The sequence below is a fragment of the Oncorhynchus mykiss genome, chromosome 17 (genome assembly GCF_057628025.1).
Source record: "Oncorhynchus mykiss isolate SJ-2025 chromosome 17, ASM5762802v1, whole genome shotgun sequence".
Classification (NCBI taxonomy): domain Eukaryota; kingdom Metazoa; phylum Chordata; class Actinopteri; order Salmoniformes; family Salmonidae; genus Oncorhynchus; species Oncorhynchus mykiss.
The window spans coordinates 43,257,858-43,284,845 of record NC_143038.1 but is presented as its reverse complement, the minus strand read 5'-3'; the positions used below and the strand labels follow the sequence as shown (position 1 = coordinate 43,284,845).

The window sequence follows — 26,988 nt, the reverse complement described above, 5'->3', positions numbered from 1 at the left end:
GTTGGATGGACAGCATTTGTGAACAGCAGTTTTCAGTTCTTTCCACAGATTCTCGATTGGATTCAGGTCTGGACTTTGACTTGGCCATTCTAACACCTGGATATGTTTATTTTTGAACCATTCCATTGTAGATTTTGCTTTATGTTTTGGATCATTGTCTTGTTGGAAGACAAATCTCCGTCCCAGTCTCAGGTCTTTTGCAGACTCCATCAGGTTTTCTTCCAGAATGGTCCTGTATTTGGCTCCATCCATCTTCCCATCAATTTTAACCATCTTCCCTGTCCCTGCTGAAGAAAAGCAGGCCCAAACCATGATGCTGCCACCACCATGTTTGACAGTGGGGATGGTGTGTTCAGCTGTGTTGCTTTTACGCCAAACATAACGTTTTGCATTGTTGCCAAAAAGTTCAATTTTGGTTTCATCTGACCAGAGCACCTTCTTCCACATGTTTGGTGTGTCTCCCAGGTGGCTTGTGGCAAACTTTAAACGACACTTTTTATGGATATCTTTAAGAAATGGCTTTCTTGCCACTCTTCCATAAAGGCCAGATTTGTGCAATATACGACTGATTGTTGTCCTATGGACAGAGTCTCCCACCTCAGCTGTAGATCTCTGCAGTTCATCCAGAGTGATCATGGTCCTCTTGGCTGCATCTCTGATCAGTCTTCTCCTTGTATGAGCTGAAAGTTTAGAGGGACGGCCAGGTCTTGGTAGATTTGCAGTGGTCTGATACTCCTTCCATTTCAATATTATCGCTTGCACAGTGCTCCTTGGGATGTTTAAAGCTTGGGAAATCTTTTGGTATCCAAATCCGGCTTTAAACTTATTCACAACAGTATCTCGGACCTGCCTGGTGTGTTCCTTGTTCTTCATGATGCTCTCTGCGCTTTTAACGGACCTCTGAGACTATCACAGTGCAGGTGCATTTATACGGAGACTTGATTACACACAGGTGGATTGTATTTATCATCATTAGTCATTTAGGTCAACATTGGATCATTCCGAGATCCTCACTGAACTTCTGGAGAGAGTTTGCTGCACTGAAAGTAAAGGGGCTGAATAATTTTGCACGCCCAATTTTTCAGTTTTTGATTTGTTAAAAAAGTTTGAAATATCCAATAAATGTTGTTCCACTTCATGATTGTGTCCCACTTGTTGTTGATTCTTCACAAAAAAATACAGTTTTATATCTTTATGTTTGAAGCCTGAAATGTGTCAAAAGGTCGCAAAGTTCAAGGGGGCCGAATACTTTCGCAAGGCACTGTATAACATCTCGAAGGCCTTGTTATGAAGAGGGAACCAGGTCCATCATCACATTATTATGATGCCATTTAGTGAGGTTAACTCCCTAATCTACTCATCAAGGTAACTAAATAGGTGTAGTTATTGAGGTCATTTGCCATAATCAATACACATTCTGAGGGAAACCTTCAGCAAAGTCCACTCTCACTGTCTTGTCAAGGTGGGAACATGGCTCTGTAAATGAGCCTGTATGACTGTGCATGCCAGGCTCAGCTCAGCCCTCTAAGAGCTTCTGGATGTCCTGCATTAAAACATCAAATGTACATCGCCAGAGCATTACACTGTGTGCTACTGCTGATACCGCCACCGCTTATCTGTGTATGACGGGGGGAAGATAAGGGCATGGTTTGGGGAGAAGTGGAAGTGTCAGCTGCTTTCCATTGTACTGCTTTTGTGACAGATTGGCCAGACGTTCTATGACTGAGATATGTGGATAGGCCTACTCTCTTAGAATTGGTGGACTCGAGGAACCCTGGAGATCCTCAAAGAACCATGGAGTTCCTCAAGAAACCATTGCTAGTCAATGGTTCATATTTGCACCTTTGGTTATTTGAGGGGTTCTTGGAAGAACCTTTAATGTTTCAATGTAGCAAAGAGTTCCTAAAGGAACCCTGAACCAGAGGCATGGCTGAGGGGCATGGCTTTCAGATAGATATTTTTAGACAACCCGTTAGAGTGTATGTAATGCCAATTAATCTGTTCTATTGTCATCACATGTTAAGGTGGAGCATTGACAGTTTTGTAACATCAATTAGGCTTAGAGAGGTCCCTTAAGAGCCTATGCAAATCCTGAAGTTGAAGTAGTTACCACTTTATTGCTTTATGTAATCACCAATGTTATTAAGAAAAAATGTTGGGACTTGTTTACATTTTCACATTACATCATATATCATAAATAAACTGTCAGCAAATGTCAAAAACTTTCAGGAACTAAATATACATAATTAACCATTTTGAAAGCAATTAAAGTTAATAAAGATCAGTTGTGAGGGTTGGGATGGGTCCTTAAAAAATATATATATAATCCTGTTGTTCCAAAAGCCTCTCCCCAGGCGCTTCGGCACAACCAGTCTGTTCAAGTCGCCAGGACCGTGTGTGCATGTGCGACATCCCATCCTCGGGTCACTGCAGCCTGTATCGCCAGGATGGACCTTGGCACTGGCTCGGCCAAGCAGAACAGACCAAACTGCGCAAGATGTTGGGGAAATGAAACCTTTAACTCACAACTCTGTGCAGTAGATGATAAATGAGCCATAGACAATCCACATGTGAGAACACACATTCAACAGCCAATACTCTGGTTATCAAAGTACAGTGCTGCCTGAGGGTCTGACCTCCATCTGCTTCTTTGCCTGAAATGGGATACCTAGTCAGTTGCTCAACTGAAATGTGTCTTCCGCATTTAACCCCTCTGAATCAGAGAGGTGCAGGGATTCAGACAGAAAAAATTGAGAAATCACACATAAATGGCAACAATACATTTTCGAGGTTTAGTGTTGGGTTTGGCTCTGGCTGCTGTCAGGCGATGCCCATTCCCATACCCCAACAACAAAGCTTGGAGCCCAGTCCCAGAGTGTGCCGCATGCCACTCCGCACTGCCCCGAAAATCAGGTGGAACCAGGATCTGTATCACCAGCTTCTTTTCCTGCAATGGCTTCAAACACAGAAAAGAGAGAGAAATCACACATAACAAATGGTAACAATACATTACGAATTGCAATCAGAGAAAAGGAGGGGTGAAGCGTCCACCTTCCAGGACCTCAATCAACCTTTTGGGTTAGTTTTTCTCTGTCTGCTTGAGGTCGGAGAGTTTGGAACTCTTGGTGGACTTGTTCAACATCGCTTCACTATCAGTCTTAATCACAGTCAAATGCTGAACTTTCACTGCCATTACTGCTACCACTGCACATTCCTGGGCTGTCTGGCAGGACTGCAATGGGGGAGGGGGAGTCTCCTACCTCCTCTTCCCCTCCTCAGGGTGTGCCCCCAGCCGGAGAGCCAATTGGCTCCAGTGGCGGGAAAGTGAAACTGGCAGGAATTTGAAACTTCCATCTCTTCCCCTTTAATCAGCACACTAACTGCTGCACTCCCTGCCTCCGTTTCCTTACCTGCACCTTCACCACATCCTCAACAATGACCAACCCCTGCACAGTACTCGTAATACGGGGGCTGCTTGGGGGCCATTTCTATAGAGATGGGTCACCTTCACAGAGATCGCACGTTCTGTGATACTGGTACTCCAAAAAGGAGTGGCCCAGTCCCCTGCACACCACCTGCTGGCAAATCTCATCTAGGTGCCCCTGCTCTCCATACTTACTACATAACTTCAGTTGGCCCTGATTAGGAAAGGGTAAAAATGACAAAATACAATTACAAAATACCATTAAGATCCATGTGTCAAAATAAACAACAAAATACTTGTTAGAAAATTATTTCATTAGAATACTTGTATTTTAAAACACAGAAATACGTTTGCATATAGCCAGCCCGAACAACAACAACATTCTCGGTCACAAAAATATTTTACTTGCTATGACATAGCAGATAGCCCTATTTGGTAAAAGACCAAGTCCATATTATGGCAAGAACAGCTTAAATAAACAAAGAGAAATGGCAGTCCATCTTTACTTTAAGACATGAAGGTAAGTTACTCCGGAAAATGTCAAGAATTTTGAATGCTTCTTCATGTGCAGTTGCAAAAACCATCAAGCGCCATGATGAAACTGGCTCTCATGAGGACCGCCACAGGAAAGGAAGACCCAGAGTTACCTCTGCTGCAGAGGATAAGTTCATTAGAGTTACCAGCCTAAGAAATTGCAGCCCAAATAAATGCATCACAAAGTTCAAGTAACAGACACATCTCAACATCTACTGTTCAGAGGAGACTGCGTGAATCAAGCCTTCATGGTCGAATTGCTGCAAAGAAACCACTACTAAAGGACAACAATAATAATAAGAGACTTGCTTGGACCAAGAAACACGAGCAATGAACATTAGACCGGTGTAAATCTGTCCTTTGGTCTGATGAGTCCAAATTTGACTTTTTGGTTCTAACCGCCGTGTCTTTGTGAGACGCAGAGTGGGGAAACGGATGATCTCTGTATGTGTGGTTCCCACCGTGAAGCATGGAGGAGGTTGTGTGATGGTGTGGGGATAATTTGCTGGTGACACAGTCTGTGATTTATTTAGAATTCAAGGCACACTTAACCAGCATGTCTACCAGAGCATTCTGCAGCGATACGCCATCTGGTTTGCGCATAGTGGGACAATCATTTGTTTTTCAACAGGACAATGACCCAACATACCTCCAGGCTGTGTAAGGGCTATTTGACCAAGAAGGAATGTGATGGAGTGCTGCATCAGTTTAGCTGGCCTCCACAATCACCTGACCTCAACCCAATTGAGATGGGTTGGAATGAGTTGGACCACCAGAGCAGATGCAGAAGGATTGGGGCCCTATTCAGAATCAGGCAGCGTGCATACAATCCACCACTTACGAGTATATTACTTGCTAACGTGTAATCTGTGGACAATAAAGTAGACGAGTTTAGGGCGAGGATCCCCTTCCAGAGAAATATCCGGGACTGTAACATACTCTGTTTTACGGAATCATGGTTTTCTCTGGATATATATTGTCCCCGTCCATTCAGCCAGTGGGCTTCTCCGTCCATCGTGCCGATAGGAAGAAAGAACTCCGGGGGAAAAAGAAAAGCGGTGGGGAATTGTTTCATGATTAACAACTCCTGGCGTGATTGTGGTAACGTACAGGAACTCAACTCCTTTTGTTCTCCCGATCTGGAATATCTCAACATCAAATGCCGAACATGGACATGTACAAACACACAAGCTACGACCTCCGTAAGGCAATCGAAGATGCAAAACAACAGTACAGGTACAAAGTGGATGCCCAATTCAACGGCTCAGACATAAGAAGTGGCAGGGACTCCAGACAATCATGGATTATAAAGGGAAAACCAGCCACGCTGTGGACACAGACTCCTCGCTCCCGGACGAGCTAAACACCCTCTTCACCCGCTTTGAGGAAAACAGAGCTGCCAACGCGGGCCCCAACGCTCACAAGGACTGTGTGCTCTCATTCTCCATGGCCGATGTGAGTTAGTCATTTAAGCGTGTTAACCCTCGAAGGGCTGCCGGCTCAGACGGCATCCCAACCCATGTCCTCAGAGAATGTTCAGACCAGCTGGCTGGAGTGTTTACTGACATTAAATCTCTCCATATCTCAGTCTATTGTTCCCACTTGCTTCAACATGTCCACCATTGTTCCCGTACCCAAGAAAGTGACGGTAACTTAGCTAAACTAAACTTCTGTCATCATGAAGTGCTTTGAAAGGCTAGCTAAGGACCATATAATCTTCACCTTACCCGACACCCTAGACCCACTACAATTCACATATCGCCCCAACAGATCCACGGACAACACAATCATCCTATCCCGCCTGGACAAGCGAGATGCATATTTAAGAATGCTGTTCATCGCCTACAGCTCAGCCTTCAACACCATAGTGCCCTCCAAGCTTATCACTAAGCTCAGGGCCCTGGGCCTGAAACTTTCCCTGTGCAACTGGGTCCTAGACCCCAAGTGGTGAAGGTAGGCAACAACACCTCTGCCGTACTGATCCTCAACACAGGGACCCCACAGGGGTCTATGCTCAGCCTCCTCCTGTACTCCCTGTTCACTCATGACTGCATGGCCCCGCACATCTCCAAATCAATCATCAAGTTTGCTAATGACACAACAGTGGTAGGCCTGATTACCAACAACTAAGAGACAGCCTACAGGGAGGAGGTGAGAGCCCGGACAGAGGCGTGCCAGGAAAATAACCTCTCCCTCAACATCAACAAGACAAAGGAGCTGATCATGGACTACAGGAGACAGCAGAGAGAGCACGCCCCCATCCACATTGACTGGGCCGCAGTGGAGAGGATCAAAAACTTAAAGTTCCTCTGAAACGGTCCCTTCACACAGACAGCATGGTGAAGGCGCAACAGCACCTCTTCAACCTCAGGAGGCTGCAGAAGTTTGACTTGGCCCCAAAGACCCTCAAACATCTATAGACGCACCATTGAGAGTATCCTGTCAGGCTGTATCACAGCCTGGTACGGCAATTGCACCTTCCACAATCGCATGGCTCTCCAGAGGGTGGTGCGGTCAGCCCAATGCATGACCTGGGGCACGCTACCTGCCCCACAGGACATCTACAGCATCCAGTTTCACAGAGAGGCCAAGAAGATCAAGTTGGACCTCAGACACCCGAGCCACGGCCTGTCCACCCCGCTACCATCTAGAAGGGGAAGACAGTACAGGTCCATCAAATCTGGAACTGAGAGATTGAGAAACAGCTTCTATCTCTAAGACATCAGATTGTTAAAACAGTTACCACTAGCCGGCCTCCTTCCAGTAGCCTGCTCTGAACCTTAGTCACTGTTCTAGCCGGCTACCACCCGGTACTCTACCCTGCACCTTAGAGACTGCTGCCCGATGTACATAGAGTCATTGAACACTATGTACAATGACATCACTTCACCCACTTTTTATTTATATACTTTATTCTAGTCATGGCTCATCCTATACAAAAAAAATCTGGATTATGTGTGTATTGTTTTTTTTTATTGCTAGGTACTGTTGGAGCTAGAAACACAAGCATTTCACTGCACCTGTGATAACATCTGCATATCTGTGTATGCAACCAATAAACTTTGATTTGAAACCAACAACACCCACAGCTAAGCAAGCTAGCAGGCTAACAAACAACCACAGCTGCCACCAATTATTTACTTAAACAAGGGCTAAAGGGGACAAAAGGAAGAGAAAGGAAAGAACATTTGTTGGCCAACTGTATCCAACTGGGGCAAGTTAGCCAGCTGCTAGCAGGCCCAAACTGAAGGTTAACCAGCTAGCTAGCTAACAGACTTAAGAACTCAGCACTAACAAACAATTGCTATACTAGACTACCCAGTAAGTAGAAGCAATCTAGAAACAAAAACTGAGAAAACCAGGAAATAAGGAAAAAGGAGGCTAACACATCCTAACAATGATGCACCTGTAGTTCTCCTGTCAGCCACTCCACCTGGTTGCAAAAAACAATGAAAGTTGAAGTACAAACTTAACAAGATCAACAAGTATAGCGTTTACTCTAATGGGTGACCACAAATAACTACCTGAAAGCCACACCTCCAATAAGCCACGTCTCCAATCTGCCACCTCTTCAATATATTTTTTTAAAAGGTTAAAAATTGAACCCTTCTGATCAAAAAAAGGTTCCGGTTTGAACCATTTACACGGGGATTTCTCAAAGACCCTTTTCTGAGGGGTTCCTCGAGGAACCTTTTCGATCTGGAAATAAGCCATGTCTCGGCGTGGTAGTTTTTAAAACCCCAAAAGGTCCTTCCAGGCATCTTTACTTCAAAGAGTGGATTATCTGCATACACATTAAAGGTTTCAAATAGGTACACCTGATTTATGCGAAAATGGGACCTCAATCCCAGTATTCACTGTGCTTTGTCCAAGTTAACCTCATTGGTGACATCAGTTGCATATGATATTGTAGCAACACATAAGGAAATAGTCAAGATAAAAAGCTATAAGGCGATAGTCAAGATTAACCAAACTGCGAGGGAGTGGGTTTATGTTTGTATGTCTGTATATGTGTGAGTTGTATCTCATGCTGCTCCTGTTTCCCTGGTCCCGTGTGTAGGTGGTGGTGAATGCCTTGGTGGGAGCCATCCCCTCCATCATGAATGTGCTGCTGGTGTGCCTCATCTTCTGGCTCATCTTCAGTATCATGGGGGTCAACCTGTTTGCAGGGAAGTATTACTACTGCTTCAACGAGACCTCAGAGGAGAACTTTAAACCGGACGTCGTCAACAACAAGACAGAGTGCTTTGCACTAATCAACGCAAATTACAGTGAGGTCAGGTGGAAGAATGTCAAGATTAACTTTGACAATGTGGCTGCAGGATACCTGGCTCTTCTACAAGTGGTAAGTACAAGGTCTTTCCTACAGTCGTGTCTCTGACTTCCTTAATGTGATGACAAGCTATTTTAGGAAATTGATTACCTAACATTTGATTGATTACGTGATTGAATTAAACCATGCAATTAAACCATAAACCATGGGGTCACATCTCTGCTAGAGGGCTAGCTTCATGACACTATTGATGTTCTGACTTTTCACTCCTTTGGCCCCTTGCCCCTCCCACTGTGGAGAAGGTCAATGTTGAACGGTACTTAGACTGCAGAAGTCAATAATCATATTATTTTCAGTCATTGGCTTCCTACTGTACCTCTATGTCCTTCATCTTGTAATTTTCCTCCTTCCTTTTCAACACCTCATCCTAATTTCCTCTATTTCTGCTTAACCTTAATTCTTCTTCCTCACTTTTCTTTCCCCCTTTTTCTCACAACTCTATATATCCCCTTTCACACAGGCCACGTTTAAAGGCTGGATGGACATAATGTATGCTGCCATTGATTCTCGGAAGGTAAGCCTGACACTTGAGATTTGTCTTCCTTTTGTTTGGTGGTTGGTATTGTGTGAACAGATGTAACATGTTCCAGAAGAACCTACCACTATTAACTTGTTTGGAAAGGGACTTTTGAACCCACAAAGGGGAATGTAATGAGGGAGAGTTTGGAGCTTGAATGTGTTTTTCCTGCTCTCTGTAGGTGGAGGATCAGCCGATCTATGAAGACAACATCTACATGTATATCTACTTTGTTGCCTTCATCATCTTTGGCTCTTTCTTTACCCTCAATCTCTTCATTGGTGTCATCATTGACAACTTTAACCAGCAAAAGAAAAAGATAAGACCTATTTTTCTTATTCAAGTTTCAAGTTTTAATGTCACATGCACAAGTACAGTGAAATGCCTTTCTTGCAAACTCAAAACCCAACAATGCAATAATCAATAACAATGTATTACTAGAAAAAAATACATGAAATAAGAACAAGAAATATGAAGGCCTCCTGAGTGGCGCAATGGTCTAAGGCTGTGCCACTAGAGATCCTGGTTCGATCCAGGCTCTGTCGCAGCCGGCCGCGACCGGGAGACCCATTGGGCGGCGCACAATTGCCCCAGCGTCGTCCGGGTTAGGGGAGGGTTTGGCCGGCAGGGATGTCCTTGAATACCATGAAATTGGGGAGAAAAAAGGGTATTATGAAATACGTAAGTAAGCATACTATATGCAGGAAATATTTTTCAAAAGTCAGTTCCAATACCATATTTATAATGTGCAGGAATGCTGGAGTGATGGCGGTAGATTATGTAAGGGGACTAGGCAATAGGATAAAAGCTAAACAAAGTAGCAGTCGTGCTTTTTCACAAGTATTTTGCTACACTCACATTAACATCTGCTAACCATGTGTATGTGACCAATAACATTTGATTTGGTTTGATTGCATAGTGTGTGAGTGGGTGTGCATAAATGTATGTGCATATTATGTGTGAGCAAGAAAATTCCTTGGACATGTTAATAAGATAAAACTATACTGAACAAAAATATAAACGCAACATGCAACAATTTCAAAGAGAGGAAATCAGTCATTTCAAATAAACTCATTAGGCCCAAATCTATGGATTTCACAGATATGCAGCTGTTGGTCACAGATACCTTTCAAAAAATGGGCCTCCCAATGGGCGCAGGATTTCGTCACAGTATCTCTGTGCATTCAAACTGCCATCGATAAAATGCTTCATTGTCTGTAGCTTATGCCTGCCCATACCATATTCCTACCTCTGCTATTGGGCACTCTGTTCACAATGTTGACATCAGCAAAATGCTTTCACACATGTCACCATACACGTGGCCTGGGTTGTGAGGCCGGTTGGACGTACTGCTAAATTTTCTAAAATGAAATTGGAAGCGGCTTATGGTAGAGAAATAAACATTCAATTATCTGGAAACAGCTCTGGTGGACATTCCTGCAGTCACCATGCCAATTGTGCACTCCCTCAAAACTTGAAACATCTGTGGCGTTGTGTGACAAAACTGCACATTTTAGAGTGGCCTTTTATTGTCCTCAGCACAAAATGCATCAGCGTAATGATCATACTGTTTAATCAGCTTCGTGATAGGCCACACCTGTCAGGTGAATGGATTATCTTGGAAAAGGAGAAATGCTCACTAACGGGGATGTAAACAAATTTGTATGCAAAATTTGAGAGAAATAAGCTTTTTGTGCGTATGAAAAATGTCTGGGATATTTTATTTCAGCTCATGAAACATGGGACCAACACTTTACATGTTGCATTTATAGTTTTGTTCAGTGAAGGTTAAGAACAAGTTCCCACATTATTTGGCTCAACAAGGTTGTAACCAGATGTTTTTCCTGTGTCCCTTTACTTTGGAGGTCAGGATATATTCATGACAGAGGAGCAGAAGAAATACCACACTGCCATGAAAAAACTTGGCTCAAAGAAACCACAAAAACCTATACCAAGACCATTGGTGAGTCTCTTCCTTTTACCCAAGGGCTACTTTGGGGGAGGCGTAAATGAGGTGTTTTCTCATTATGGTAACATTCAAAAGACATGTTGAAAACGAAACTGTACTAACAAACAGACCTTCCAGAATGTCCCCTTACCAAATGTGCCTCGCTTTAATTTGTTAAACCTACTAACGTTTATTTATCCATCCTCCATTCTTTTCTCTATTTTCTCTCAGAATAACTTTCAGGGCCTGGTATTTGACTTCGTAACGCAGCAGGTGTTTGATATATCTATTATGATGCTGATCTGCCTCAACATGGTGACCATGATGGTGGAGACGGACGATCAGTCAGAAGAAACTGACAACATCCTCTACTGGGTCAACTTTGTCTTCATTGTTATTTTTACTACTGAGTTTGTGTTAAAGCTCTTTGCCCTTCGGCACTACTACTTCACCATTGGGTGGAACATCTTTGACGTGGTCGTGGTCATTCTCTCAATTGTTGGTCAGTAGTGATTTCATCCCTTTATTGTCTTATATGCCTGGTATTTGTGTGCTAGAACCTGAATTGCTGTTTTAATTCAAAGTACTAGAAATGGGTTGCTCTATTTTCTATCAAAAATCATGTGTCTAGAAGTATCACATTATTATGAAATGTGTGGCCTGGGAAAGTGAGCTCATGTGTTAACATCTCCCCCTAGTGGCCTACCAGTAACAGGACAGTTTGTATTATTATTATTAGAAAAATATATGTATGACAGAATGTTATGGTTTTAAGGAAACATACTAAAAAGATTGCAGAACATATCAACAATCATACATTTCTCCATATCCTCTTCTTTCTCTGTGTGCTTCTCTATCCAGGCATGTTCCTCGCAGATATCATTGAGAAGTACTTTGTCTCTCCGACCCTCTTCAGGGTGATCCGACTGGCCCGAATCGGCAGAATCCTGCGTCTGATCAAAGGGGCCAAGGGCATTCGGACTTTACTGTTTGCTCTGATGATGTCACTTCCTGCCCTGTTCAACATCGGGTTGTTACTCTTCCTGGTTATGTTCATCTTCTCTATCTTTGGCATGTCTAACTTTGGCTATGTCAAGCATGGGGCAGGAATCGACGACATGTACAACTTTGAGACATTTGGCAACAGCATGATCTGCCTGTTTATGATCACCACATCTGCCGGCTGGGACGGTTTGTTGTTACCCATCCTCAACTACCCACCAGACTGTGACCCACAACTGGAGAACCCAGGTGCACCAAATACGGGTGACTGCGGCAACCCCTCGGTTGGGATTTTCTTCTTCGTCATGTACATTATCGTCTCCTTCCTAATCGTGGTCAACATGTACATTGCCATCATCCTTGAGAACTTTGGCGTTGCGACTGAAGAGAGTGCCGACCCGCTCAGCGAAGACGACTTCACGACCTTCTACGAAATATGGGAGAAGTTCGACCCAGACGCCTCGCAGTTCATCACCTATGGCAAGCTTGGAGACTTTGCAGACTACCTCGAGCACCCGCTCCGTGTTCCAAAGCCCAACACCATCGAGCTGATCTCCATGGACTTGCCCATGGTGAGCGGGGACCGGATCCACTGCCTCGACATTCTGTTTGCATTCACCAAACGGGTACTAGGCGATACCGGAGAGCTGGACATGCTAAGGGATCAAATGGAACAACGCTTTATTGCGGCGAACCCGTCCAAAGTGTCTTATGAGCCCATTACCACTACTCTGAGGCGCAAGCAGGAGGACGTGTCGGCCAAAATCATACAGCAGGCCTACCGAAACTACCTGGCTAGACGCGGCTTCAAACGCAAGCGCAGACCTGCCAGTAACAATAATGTGAAGAATGGGGGGACGAATCCGGAAAAGGAAAAGAAGGAGGGCACGCCCTCCACTGCCTCTCTCCCCTCCTATGACAGTGTAACCAAACCTGACAAGGAAAAACAGGATGAGAATGAAGGAAAGGGAGGGAAGAAGGAGGCCAGAAACCAAAAAGCCGTCAGGGAATCTAAGTGTTAGAATATCGTAATAATAATAACAGTAATAATTATTATAATAATATAACTTCAAACAAAGCGAGAGGAGACCATCTAATCCACAGATGTACAGATTATTTCATTTGCAAGTAAGAAAAATAATAATATTAATCATTTTGTTTACAGACTTCATACTATTGATGCAGAGGGAAGCAGCTCAGTCTCTTACAGCTTGAAGACACTTGAACTTGATTTAATCTAAAAAAACTGTCTGACATTGTTGCATCTAGACCACTGATCTTAACAAAAGGGAATGAAAAACAGACAAAATATGGAAGAAATGTCTTTGTTTGCAAAAGGGCAGATAGTGGACTACACATAAGGAACAGAACTCTTCACTAAGAGGAATGAATGAGAAACGCTGATAAGGGATTTAATGTGTGGGATTCCCGCCAGCAATGGATTCCCATGGAAATACAGAGCTATGCAGGAAAAACATGGAAATACTGCTTGACTTGAAGAATCATCTTCCAAAAGCAGCCAGAAGGGCCTCTGTATCATTTAATTTAGACATTCATGGAGGACATTTAAGGACATTATCACTCTGTATGAACAAACAGAAGAACGGCTGAGAAGAGAATAACAAAGACCCAGAGTAGCCTAATGTAAGGTTTTTTTATTTGGTTTGTTAATGCTGAATATACTTGTATCTCCACATAATTTGAGTGGCAAAAAAAAGGAAAAAGGTACAAAACAAAAACAACAAACATTTTCACTTAACTCTTCTTCTCATTCTATCTTTGTTATATCCACATCAAAAGGCTTTTTCTACATGGGCTTTCACATCGATTGGTTATGGGGCTGTTTATTAAGGAGTCATCTTGGGCCAAGGGCTTACATTTACTCAGTCAGATTTCCAAACAAATACATAGATAATTGTGCTTGTTCAGTGCATAGTAATTACTTGCATGATGGCATGTTTTGATCAGAAATCTTGCATGAATAATCATAGTCCACAAGACACTAATACTCAGAACACAACAGTGGCTCGATTATAGGTTTGAGGTTGTCCACTGTCAAAAATTCAAAGTTAGAAGTAAATCATTAGTATTATGATGAGAAACTTTGTGTCGAATGAATACCAACGTTGTGGATTTTATTAGGAGAAATGCAAACTAATTGTATTGCTGCTATGGGATGCAGAAGAGATGGGATTGGATGTCTGTGTGTATTTGGTGGATTGTTTTAAGAGAAAAAAATTATCATGTAAATCTTAAAAAGCTTATATTTATAATTTGTATGCAGCAATATCACTTACCTAATTGACCATGCCATCTGCCTTTGTTTTTGTGTTGGACGAGGGCATTGTGGGAGTGTCTACGTTGGTAGGGAATTGACAGGTGTAGCGAGCTAGTTTTGATTTCAGATTTTTCTCTAAGGCCAATTTAGACTGTTCTACAAGGTTTAAGTGAGGAAAGAATGTTGTGTTTGTTTCCAATAACTGCTGTGTTTTATTTCTTTACCATGTGCTGATTCATTTGTACATGTTGTGATGGTTTACTAGTTTATATAATTTTAACATGTATTTTCAGACATAACTACGAGGGAGTTAATATTGGGCTAGGAAATGAGAGAGAAATAGAAATTGGTGTATAGGGTTAATTATACGAGGAGAAGCCAAAGAGACCTGCCTTGTTACTCATGGTCACCCTTTGTCCTTGGAATGGGAGTGGGTGAACAGTGCCCCCCTGCTGTCTCTTCTGTTCTTCGCTGTCATTGTTAGACGGAGAGACCCTAGAAATATACGCAATGCTTGAAGAGTTCGCCCCTTAATCTCAGGAGATATTACAGATGTATTATAATGAGCTCTGCAACTAATTGGAAGTGAAAGTGATGATGAGAGTACTTATGAAAACGCATTTTCCTGTGATTTGGTGTGATATTATGCCACGCTGTTGGACTATGGTCTCGGCTGGCAATAGCTCGGGCAGTCAGTCTGTCAGAGGCCATTCGAGCTTCCTTAAAAAAAACATTTTGAAATATAGGGCAAGAAGCATCTCTTGAAACGGCAACATTTTGCTCGCTTGTAAGGGCAGTGTTTTGAAAAGGTAGCGGATTATATTTGTGGTTTTGTAGCTTTGGACTTAGGTCAGGTCTAAATAAAATATAACAATAATACTGCTCAACCCAATAGCAATCAGAGGTACTTAGGAAACACTGTGAGGAGATGTCATGAGAGGTAATATGGATTTGTTTGTTTGAGCAACACACTAAATTCTGTCAGAGGCAAACAGTATGTGAGCAATGGAGAGTAGGCCCCATAATACAATATTTGTGAAAAATGTGCTCCAAAACCCCTCATCAGCCATTCACTCCACTAACGTAGAAAGCATACCACGTAACAAATACCAAATAATGAACAGAGCAGACCCCAGGAAGAGTCACTGCTGCCTTGGCAACAGCTAATGTGGATCCTAATAAAAATACTAAAGGTACTACACCCAAGCTTTTGCACGTTCTGGTGTGCAGTGATGTCACTTCCTATTAATTAATAAATCCCCTTCTCAAGTTTTATAGTCCAGTTGCTGCATGAGAGCTCCAAAATCATTGTGGGTGTTAACTTGAACCAAATAAAACTCTGAATGACAAGCATAAAAGCTACTGCCTTCCATTTTTTCTCCATGCCCAACAAGGATATACATGTATAGATGTGTAAACAGAACAAATAAAAAATATTACATACATCCATTTGAAACAAATCTATAAAAAAATTAATCTACAGTTCAGGCTATGTTGTAAATGGCACAAATTGCTGAAAAGTAACGAATGAACTTTTTAATAGACTATAAATAATGTAATATATCATTTTATGCGTGCATGCACATGCGCCTTTTTTTTGTAAATAAATAAATACTTACAAAATGACTGCTATTAATCTAATAAGAAATATGATACCCATAAATAGAATGGCTTCCAGCTGACACACTTTGTCACACTTGTTAGACTGTGACACATTTGTTAGATGGAGTAGATTTTTGGAGTCACTTTTCACATTAAAGAAGGAAGTAACTAAACAAATCAATATTAAATAGCAAAAACTATATGAAAATCTATATATAAATTAATACATATATAGAGCTATACTACATATACATATAGTTCTAATATATATATATATATATTTGAACTATGTGCTCAATTCTCTCTTCCACTCCTTGAATTAAGGACAATGCAGTACCACAGACTGTAATAGCTCACATTTAATTTTTGTGTGAAATATGTTCAGTGAATGACCAAAACTCTGGCCTGCCCAGGATCTCAATGTACTGGGGACCAGCATACAATGCATGGTATTGTATTGGCTGCTTGCTGAGGATTGTGTAGCCTGCGTTGGTGAGAGGATTGCACTACCAGCACACCCTTTTGTACATGTGTGAAGATGTCTTGCCCACAACTTCATCTATCTCTTCCCACTGAATATAAACACACATACGTACTGTACTGTACACACACACTTTCTATCCTGAGACAAGCTGGTGCTGGCCGGTCAGCATGCCCCAGTATCCTAAGCCTCAGGTCGCCTAGTGTGACAGCATTTTGAAAGTTTCAGCACTGACCTTCCTCCATGTTCACCCTAAACACACACCAGTGCAGTTTGGATTTAACATTTCATTTGGTTGTTATTTTTTGAACGATGTATCCGATCATTTCAAGTTTTATTGTCTTTCTTGTCTGTGTTTGTTTCTTGGTGCAATATCTCTTAATGGCATGTGCCTTTTAGCAGCCTATTTAGACTTGAATGATTTATTTGAAAGAGGATATCTCCAAACCCATGGGTTTAGCGAATCAAAATGAAGCACGACAAAAACCATGGATTGCCAAAAATATTCAAAAATAACCAATAAACTCGGAAACAACGTCACCTAGACTAGATCAACTGAATTAACATCACATAGAGTCATCTAGTACAAATGCTCTTTGTATTCTGTTCGATGATCATTTACCTGGTAAGAGAGCTTGCCTTCTGTTTTAGACTTGGGTTCAATTCTGTTGTGGATTTATGAATTGATTTATGTAGCCTTTATTTTTTTAGCATGACTGAGATCTGTTATTTAGTATTTTTTGCCGATTTGTTTTATTTTTTCTTAAAGCTTTTTGACTGTCGTTATCTCTTGCCACTAATACAGTCAGAGAAAGGACCGTGTGTTGCACAATCACTTGGGACTTTAAGTGAGAATCAGTGAAAGATTGTCTTCATTTGAGCACGAATCTATTCCCAAACAATAAAGCAGCCTTCCAGTTATGCTTCATAGTGGTGTCTTTTTTTCTAGAATATAATGAAATATAATTTATTTTACAAAGGGGGGAAACTTTTCATCAAAGACTTTAAAGGTCCGTTTTTATCTCAATATCAAATCATCTCTGGGGGAAAATTAAAGTACATTGTTGTGGTTGTTTTCACTTAAAATTGAAAAAATAAAATCACAGTATTATTCCAAACTCATAGTGTGGAAATATATATAGAACACAAGAAAATCATGATTTTGATTGCACTGGGCCTTCAAAATAATATCACTGTATTGAACGTTGAGCTGCAAAGTAAGAGCTGGGTATGAAGTAAAGAAGATCATTAGCACAATACACAGTATAGAAATGATAAAATAGCATTTAGGCAACACCAGAACATTATAATCAAATCAAATGTTACTTGTCACATGCTTCGTAGACAACAGGTGTAAAGCCTAGTCATTTGAATCTGATATCACAGCAAGGTTAGTGGTGGATCTTGTCTGCAAGAATCTAACCACTAGCTGGCCATATCTTTATTAAAAGGAAAGTACCTCAAGTAGCACAGCATGTGTGGTGTGCTGTGTAGTGCAGTAGTGTGAACTGAGATGAGAGTGCGTGTGTGTGTGTTTTAAAGTAGCCCACTGAATGAGTGAGGAGAGGGAAGTAAAGAGGACGGGGGGAAAAACGACACTGCAGTGCAGATAGACGAATGCAGTGGCCTGGGCTGAGTCAGCAGCAGCCTGCTCTCAATAGACTTCTGTATACCTCCCTCGCTCTCACTCCCACAGCCTACTGCACACAGGGGGAGGGGGTAGGAAGTAAGAGAGAAAAAGTACATGAGAAGTCGGAAGACGGAGAGAGGGGAGATGTTGGAATGTATTTATGTGACAAATGTAGGCTATGCATTTCAATGTCAAAAATGCCTGCGAATATCTAAACTACAGTAGTAGTAAACCATACTCACAAACAGATACATTTTGTAATATATATAATATATAGAATGCTAGTTTAACATGCCAGATATATAATAGTGGTATTTATTCATCTCTGTGACCGTTTCCTCCTCCCTTTCTTTCTCCCCTTCCCATCCATCTCTTCTTGTCTTCCATTCTTTTATTAAATAGAAAACCTAACCAGCAGCTGGGGTGGATCGGGGAGGGGTCGGGAGTTAAGAGATCGAGGGCCCATAAATCACAAAATTAGACAATATTCTGTAGGGGAGCAGAAGGATGAGTGCATGCACATGAGTGTGTCGATGCCTCCTAAATGGTACCCAATCCCCTATATAGTGCCCTACTTTTGACCAGAGCCATATTTGGGTCCTGGTCAAAAGAAGTCATTGGGTCACTTAGTTGGGTTGTTTTCTTTAAAACTGCTGGGTTATTTTAGTTTGTTTTGGTGTTCGGGAGCGTTAGGCAGTTTTTTGCGGCTGTTCGAGGAAACCATTTTTTTTCTTGAGGCTAGTTGAAGTTCAGTAGCTGAAGACTACGCCCCTTCGTCAGTGATAAGTCAGTAGTAGGGATTCTTCAATGAAGTGTTTGTTGTCATTCAAAGACAGGTGACTCGTTTTCTTGCACATTTCTTCACTTGAGAAATACTGCACCAAACATCTTACGGAAATGTAACATTTCCACCAAAACGCCTCCAAAAAAGATCAGAATGAATTATCTTAGATTAATTCAGACTATTTTGAGGAAGTGTACTTTTGCTACGGAATCAAACATTCAGAAAGACCCAGCTGATGGTTAAATTAACCTATGTTTGGGTAATCCCAACAACCCACGCAACCCAAAATAACTCAGCACGTCCAATATTTACCTATTGCTGGTTTACCCCCAAAAATAAATTGGGTTGTTTTAAACCCTGCATTTTTTTTTTTCGAGTGTAGGGAATAGGGTGCAGTGTGAGATGCCGCCTTTGTTTTGGAAATGCAAAGATTAATGAAGGCAGTCAGTGACATGTCTCCTCCCTCCATTGGATGGTGAGCACTTTCTATGCCACATACAATTCAGCATACTAGGCAGGGTGGGTTCTCCCTCTGAGGACTCAGTGTGGGCTTTAATGAGGCAGAACATTAGCTCAATCCCTTTAAATGGGTGGAGGCTAGCACAGCTGAGCCTTTACACAACCCACAACCCACATCTCTCAACTCCCATACTGGTTCCCAGAAAGCAAAAGCAGTTGAAGGGAAGGTAGAAGGGATGGGGGGAGAGAGTAAAGAGGAGGCAGGGGGGAGCCTTTGATTTTCATATCTAAAGGAAGCCCATCATGAAAAAGTTACACATACTGTAACTGAGAGAGATAATTCCTGGTGTTGGTTCATAAATAGGTTAAAATTATCTAAACAGGTTGATGTGTGTATATAGGAATCAGTCAGAGGGTAGAGCGGCACTGTAACAGAATATGACTTTCCTGAAGAAAAAATATCCCATTGCTCCAAAATCAGTTTGCAGCACCCTCAAGCGGTGAACTTGAAAACTGCTAAATAATGTTCACAACACAAACACAATGAATGACAGTCTATTTGCCACCAGCCAAGAGTCAACAAACTGATGAGTTGAATTGAAAGTAGCTAACTACCTCTATTTGAACTTGTTTTGCACTCAAGTTGTTCTCACACTCATCAACCGCTAGTAACTAGGGGCTCTCTTCAATCTGTATCGCTGAAGCTTTACAAACAGCGAGCTAGAAATGTAAAGCTAATTTCCTATTCTGCAGGTTTTCCCCTGAATTCAATCACGCTGTAACGCTGAATTTCCGCAAAACTCTATACAAATGGATTGTATAGAGCCCTAGATAGACTGAGTTTAAACAAAGTTTGGGGCAGCAAAGTCAGCAACTAATTTCAGTTTATGTGACTAAACAAGTAAGTATAGTGTAGAGAATCATTGTACCATCTTAACCGCTGTGAAACATATTTTCCATAACCCAAAATATTGTACTTTCAGCTGTTTGAAGCTGATGTACAAAACCGAAAGTAAAAGATGCCAAAATAAATCTTAAGAACAGGAAGCATAGAAATAGTGCCCATTGAACAGATCTACCGCTTCTTAGACTTTCTTTCATTGAGAATGACAGATCTATAACACACATTTCTATGTGAATTTGGTCAGGATGCCCAAAAAGGTACATATTGCAACTTTAACTTAGTTAGTTAGCTAGCTAGCTAGCTAACCTTGTGCGTGTACATTTACAATAAGCCTACCAGACGTCCCGGGAGCAGCAAGAAATAGGTTGTTTGCCAGAGTTAATCTGATTTAGCTAGTTAGTTAGCTATGGACTCAAGACTTTTAATATGATGGGTTTTATTGTGACATGACTGCTCACCTTATCAAAACCTCAACCGAGAATTCGTAATATGAATTTTTTATTTTCTTTCGAGTAACCGACATCACAGAAACCTGCACGGGTCTAGAGTGGATTGAAATAGGCTTAACGACATTCACAGCAAATTGGCCAGTGTTACCTTGCTCATATACTTCTAGTAAATTGAACTCAAAATCAATGAAAGTCATTATTACTTCAAATGTTTATGTGGTACTGACTAAAAACTAAACGAAAAGTCACATCAACTCTATTTTTTTGATGGTCATGAAAAGTCCAAATCATGTTTTTCATGAAATTGCATGATATTTGAAAGAAACCAGATGAAAGTATGATGATCAAAATAAGAAACCAAGCTTTTGCTTCTACATTGATAAAGTTTGATCATAAAGTTACTGGTCCCCTCCCTCATGTCCAGAACAATACAACATTTTCCCTAAGTAAATGTTTGAATTTTCATTGGGAAGGAAGATAAAGTGTTTTCGAAAGCGATCTCATTTGCATGGGAAAACCCATCTTACCAATTACTACACATGGTAAATAACATCACTTTTGTTTTGAGCCAACTTCACGGTGGGCTTTGAACAGTGCACCTGGCTCACGCCCTGGAGGTAGACCAGTTCCAAATCGAATTCAATCAACTTTCAGATTATGCAAAACACCAATGTTATCATGATGGTAAATAAGTACCGCCTTGTAACCAATATCGGAGAAGGTGTGTTTGCAGAGGGGCATGGTTTATAAAGCTAGATAGCTAATACTGGTGCCAAAATGTGACAGTAGGAAAGTTTAGAGGGACGGCCAGGTCTTGGTAGATTTGCAGTGGTCTGATACTCCTTCCATTTCAATATTATCGCTTGCACAGTGCTCCTTGGGATGTTTATGTATCCAAATCCGGCTTTAAACTTCTTCACAACAGTATCTCGGACCTGCCTGAAGTGTTCCTTGTTCTTCATGATGCTTTCTGTGCTTTTAACGGACCTCTGAGACTATCACAGTGCAGGTGCATTTATACGGAGACTTGATTACACACAGGTGGATTGTATTTATCATCAATAGTCATTTAGGTCAACATTGGATCATTCAGAGATCCTCACTGAACTTCTGGAGAGAGTTTGCTGCACTGAAAGTAAAGGGGCTGAATAATTTTGCACGCCCAATTTTTCAGTTTTTGATTTGTTAAAAAAGTTTGAAATATCCAATAAATGTTGTTCCACTTCATGATTGTGTCCCACTTGTTGTTGATTCTTCACAAAAAAATACAGTTTTATATCTTTATGTTTGAAGCCTGAAATGTGTCAAAAGGTCGCAAAGTTCAAGGGGGCCGAATACTTTCGCAAGGCACTGTAACTCTAGGGGTAAGTGGGCAGTCCCTAGGGTGTACATGGGAAGATTTAAAAAAGTAACAAAATATTGGGAAAAATATTACAAAAAAATATATGTTCACATTATTTAAATCTTAATAGGCAGGAAAACATTTACTGAGGTCACTGGTGTGAAACATCTGGTAATTTTAAATGTATAGGCCTATATTTTTACTTAATTTCAGTGCATGTGCATTGAACTGCATTGAAATGCACATTATCCTTTTATGGTATCCTCAGAAACTATGATTGACAAGACAGCAGCTGATGAACTGAAGACTGTACCATTGTCAAATGACACAGTGTGCCGTAGGATGGATGACATGGGCGTTGATATTGTTGATCAAGTGGTGAAAAAATTATAATTCCGGTCTATTTTCTCTGCAGTTGGAGAATCAACTGATGTGTTTGTGCGATACAGCAACATTTACGAATTTAATGAGCATATTCTGTTCTGCAAGAAGCTAACGGGGAAAACTACATGTGAGGATATGTTTCACATTATTCAAAGCTTCTTCTCAGATCACAATCTGGATTGGAAATCCTGTGTTTGTGTGTGCATGCGTCGTGCTGCATCAATACCTGGTAGAGTGAAATTATTAATTGCCCACAGAAAGAAGGTAACCCACTGTATCATTCACAGGGAGGCATTGGCCAGCAAGAGAATGAGTCCTGAATTACATGAGGTTTTGAATGACCCATTGAAAGTGATTAACTTGATCTAGTCCAGGCCTCTAAATTATCGACTGTTTGAAAGGCTCTGTGATGACAGTAGAACTGAGCAACAGCAACTACTACTATCCAGAGGGAAAGCTGCATGCAGAAGGGATTTTCTGTCTGAGCACTCACACCCCCTTGTGGTTGTGTCAGGGGACAGACTGGGGAACCCGCCTTGCCTGTCTTGCTGATGTGTTCAGGAAACGGAATAATCTGATTCTAACTATGCAAGGTAAAGCCACACACATTCTAAACATCTATGATAAAGTGTGTGGATTCATGAATAATATTCAACTCTGGGAGAGGAAATGTCAAAATTGGGATATAAATTGTTCCCAGCAGCTTGACACCTACCTTTTGAATCAGCTTGAAGGTTCTGGGAAATTTACCAGAATTTTGCAATCCTGTCTGCAAGACACATTATGCTGGTTTACAAGGCGATGTGTAATTTCTATTGGAGTCCAGCCAGACTAGGTTATCCATTAGCTGACATGTACTGTATTCACCTACAATCATAATGATTGCCGGATTAGAAACAATATGACAAGACCTTATAAGGCCTAATGTATTTAAACTGCAACAACCATTTCAGTAATTGGTGCAAAACATCTAACTAAACGATTGGATTAGTTTAGAAAAATGTGTGGTATTTATCTTTGTGTAGCATGAGATTAATCAATAAATCACTCAAAAACACAGATATTAAAAACAATTCCAAGAATATGCCTGCAGTAGAGCGTGCTGGGACAAAAGTTAATTCATATCATAACTTAAAAGATTGTTGATGTGACATCTCATTTAGTTAATGACTTTTAATTTCTAGTGTTCATTAATTTGACTCTGTAACACTCATTGGTGTAAATGAACAACTCAAGAACCCCCATGCTGATGTTAATAACCAGTGTTAAACCAAAACCAAAACCACACCCATCATTATCCTATTTCCCTACATGCTCTATTGCAAGTCGATTTAAAAAAAATGTTTCAGCGACTATGCTTTTGCATGCACATTGATTGATTAACTAATGTTAATGCTATTCAAGTATAATTAATCCAACTGGTCTGGTCTGGTTCTACTTGTCTGGTGATGACCTGTTTAAGGGGAGGAAGGACAACATCAGAGCAAGCAGACACACCTGGTAGCCTATGACCTGGAGGTCTATGGAGGCTCCAGGTATAGGTTGGTGTCTTTGGTCTTTCCTCTGCTCCTCTGGTTCTGGAATGTGTGGTGTCTAATTCTGTTGATCTGCTCTGGGGGGGTTGTTGGTCCTGGTCTGGTCTGGTCTGGTGAGGAAAGGTAAGTGGTGGCCTAAAGAGGGCAGACGTATAAAAAGAAAGGCAGGGGAGGAGGGCTGCAGGCCAAGCTTGGAGGGTGTAAGGATCACCTCTGCCGCACTCTACTCGAAGTCCTGTAGTCTGTTGTCTCCTCCTCAAGCAGCTGGTCTGGTGCTGGTTCTGGCATTTGAGGGATTACGGGGTTATCAGTGGACTGGGGAGTCAGATCGGGCCGAGGTCAAGCCACTGTTACCTTTCCGTCTCCCTCAATCATTCCGGCAATTCTGGTGTTGTGTGCTGGACCAGAGAAACAGCCGTGTTCAAGCCAGTGTTACAGTTGCTGGAGGAGGACTGGACCCTGGGGGGCTCTCTCTGGTTAGGCTCCAACACCACCAAAGCAGATGGGGTTGGCATATTTGTGACCAACGCCTACCTCCAACTGAAGTCCAGCAGGGTAGTCAAGAGCGGGCGAATCCTACTCTTAGACTTTGAGATTCAGTGTTCGCACCTGAGAGTCATCAATGTGTACGGCCGAGAGAGTATCCCTCTTCAAACAGTTTCACTCACTCCTGCTCACCCCCACACCAGTCCATGTGTGGGAGAGACTTAAATGGTCCCCTCCGAGACGAAGACCACAGCAGGCCCAGGAGAGACCGTAGCACACAGGAACTATAATCAATCATCGACGAGTTCTTCCTTACAGACGAAGGTGGCACCTCCCCTCCAACACCAACGTCAGTGAGTTCCTCCGGTGCAGCTTACTCCATGTTCTTGCTCTCGCCAGGTCTGAGAATGTGCTCCCTGACAAGCCAAGGGGTGCACTTCTCAGACCACAGGATGCTGACCGTGTCCGTAGATTGGGAAGGCCTAGTGAGAGAAGGCAGGGTTTCCTGGAGGATGTCTTTGACGTGTACAATCACATATTTGTGATTATTGTTGAGTGGTCCCTGCAGTGTACGATCACAAATATGTGATTGGAACAGAAGCAGCAGAATGTATGATGTAACAAATGTGTCTAAACAATATTTTGTACTGATGGGAAATAAGTCTTCACAAATGTATTCTTCAATTTTACCTTTTATTGTAAAAGATAAATGCGAACTTTATCATCCTAACATCACACGGAACACATCCACAGCTAAACCTATTCCATAACCAAGTCTAAATAACAGGTTGAGCTGACAAACAACAAAACACAAGTTAACGACCTAACAGCTAGACTTGTTTACAATGTACCACATCTCCGGTGAGCACTAGGGAGAAATGTAATATTGTTTAGAAAAGAGATGCGTGTCAGCTAAGCTAACAGCAGCTACAGTGCCTTGCGAAAGTATTCGGCCCCCTTGAACTTTGCGACCTTTTGCCACATTTCAGGCTTCAAACATAAAGATATAAAACTGTATTTTTTTGTGAAGAATCAACAACAAGTGGGACACAATCATGAAGTGGAACGACATTTATTGGATATTTCAAACTTTTTTAACAAATCAAAAACTGAAAAATTGGGCGTGCAAAATTATTCAGCCCCCTTAAGTTAATACTTTGTAGCGCCACCTTTTGCTGCGATTACAGCTGTAAGTCGCTTGGGGTATGTCTCTATCAGTTTTGCACATCGAGAGACTGACATTTTTTCCCATTCCTCCTTGCAAAACAGCTCGAGCTCAGTGAGGTTGGATGGAGAGTGTCCATTACAATCTATGCAAGAATTGGAATGCATGATCTGTCACCAGCACTACAAAACATGAATAAAATCAATCAAATCAAATGTACTAATATAGCCCTTCGTACATCAGCTGATATCTCAAAGTGCTGTACAGAAACCCAGCCTAAAACCCCAAACAGCAAGCAATGCAGGTGTAGAAGCACGGTGGCTAGGAAAAACTCCCTAGAAAGGCCAAAACCTAGGATGAAACCTAGAGGAACCAGGCTATGTGGGGTGGCCAGTCCTCTTCTGGCTGTGCCGGGTGGAGATTATAACAGAACATGGCCAAGATGTTCAAATGTTCATAAATGACCAGCATGGTCCAATAATAATAAGGCAGAACAGTTGAAACTGGAGCAGCAGCACGGCCAGGTGGACTGGGGACAGCAAGGAGTTATCATGCCAGGTAGTCCTGAGGCATGGTCCTAGGGCTCAGGTCCTCCGAGAGAGAGAAAGAAAGAGAGAAAGAGAGAATTAGAGAGATCACACTTAAATTCACACATGACACCGAATAGGACAGGAGAAGTACTCCAGATATGACAAACTGACCCTAGCCCCCCGACACATAAACTACTGCAGCATAAATACTGGCGGCTGAGACAGGAGGGGTCAGGAGACACTGTGGCCCCATCCGAGGACACCCCGGACAGGGCCAAACAGGAAGGATATAACCCCACCCACTTTGCCAAAGCACAGCCCCCACACCACTAGAGGGGTATCTTCAACCACCAACTTACCATCCTGAGACAAGGCTGAGTATAGCCCACAAAGATCTCCGCCACGGCACAACCCAAGGAAGAGGGGAACCGGCCAGGCAGAGACAGCAAGGGCGGTTCGTTGCTCCAGAGCCTTTCCGTTCACCTTCCCACTCCTGGGCCAGACTACACTCAATCATATGACCCACTGAAGAGATGAGTCTTCAGTAAAGACTTAAAGGTTGAGACCGAGTTTGCGTAAAAAACAGTAAATACATTATGATCCATACATACATACAGTAGAAACGATATACAGAAAATAAGCCACTCACTTTGATAGGAACGCACACATGTTCAAAGCCCAATTTTGTAAGGAAAACAACAATGAAGGCAATGCGGGCTCTAGCCAGAAAATGTGCCAGTGGAAAAAGTTTGTGCAAGGCCAGTTCTGACTAGAGATGCGCAATGTCTTCATACTTAATCTGGGAAAACGCTTGGGCTCTCATTGAAGAGAGAAGTTTGCAGGCTCAGTAAAGCCTCAAACACAGTTGTCCGCAATAGTTAAATGAGCTACTTTGTATGTAAATAAATGAGGAGGCGGAACACACCTCAATTCAAACTGTTGTTAGAAAATAATTAGAAATTGACAAATTGAGACATGGCCTATACATAATTATCAGGCACCGTGCCTTAGTTTGAGGGCAGCGCGGGTTATTCGTCCTGTTGCGTATCAATCACATTTTTGAACAGTGAGTGCATTCTGACATCACATGCATTAAAAAACTCACGCTGGGCCCATTAGAGATATTTGGAACTTACATATGAAAAGGTTAAAGGGAGATTTGACTCCTCGATAGAGTGGGGGGAAATGTTCAAGGCCAGAA

At 41.9% G+C, this 26,988-nt stretch overlaps 1 protein-coding gene across 4 annotated transcripts in view; it reads left to right on the top strand.

Annotated features, from left to right (window-relative positions):
* Positions 1–17,040, top strand: part of LOC110493229 (sodium channel protein type 8 subunit alpha) — a 113,662-nt gene extending 96,622 nt beyond the window's left edge. For all 4 annotated transcript variants that reach the window (XM_090205664.1, XM_036950341.2, XM_090205663.1 and 1 more), the window contains 6 exons: positions 8,019–8,303; positions 8,752–8,805; positions 8,990–9,127; positions 10,667–10,771; positions 10,988–11,258; positions 11,618–17,040. In XM_090205664.1, the coding sequence (XP_090061790.1) occupies positions 8,019–8,303; positions 8,752–8,805; positions 8,990–9,127; positions 10,667–10,771; positions 10,988–11,258; positions 11,618–12,780 (2,016 nt within the window). In that variant the 3' untranslated portion in view covers positions 12,781–17,040. The remainder of the gene's footprint in view (positions 1–8,018; positions 8,304–8,751; positions 8,806–8,989; positions 9,128–10,666; positions 10,772–10,987; positions 11,259–11,617) is intronic.
* Positions 17,041–26,988: the final 9,948 nt, after the last annotated feature.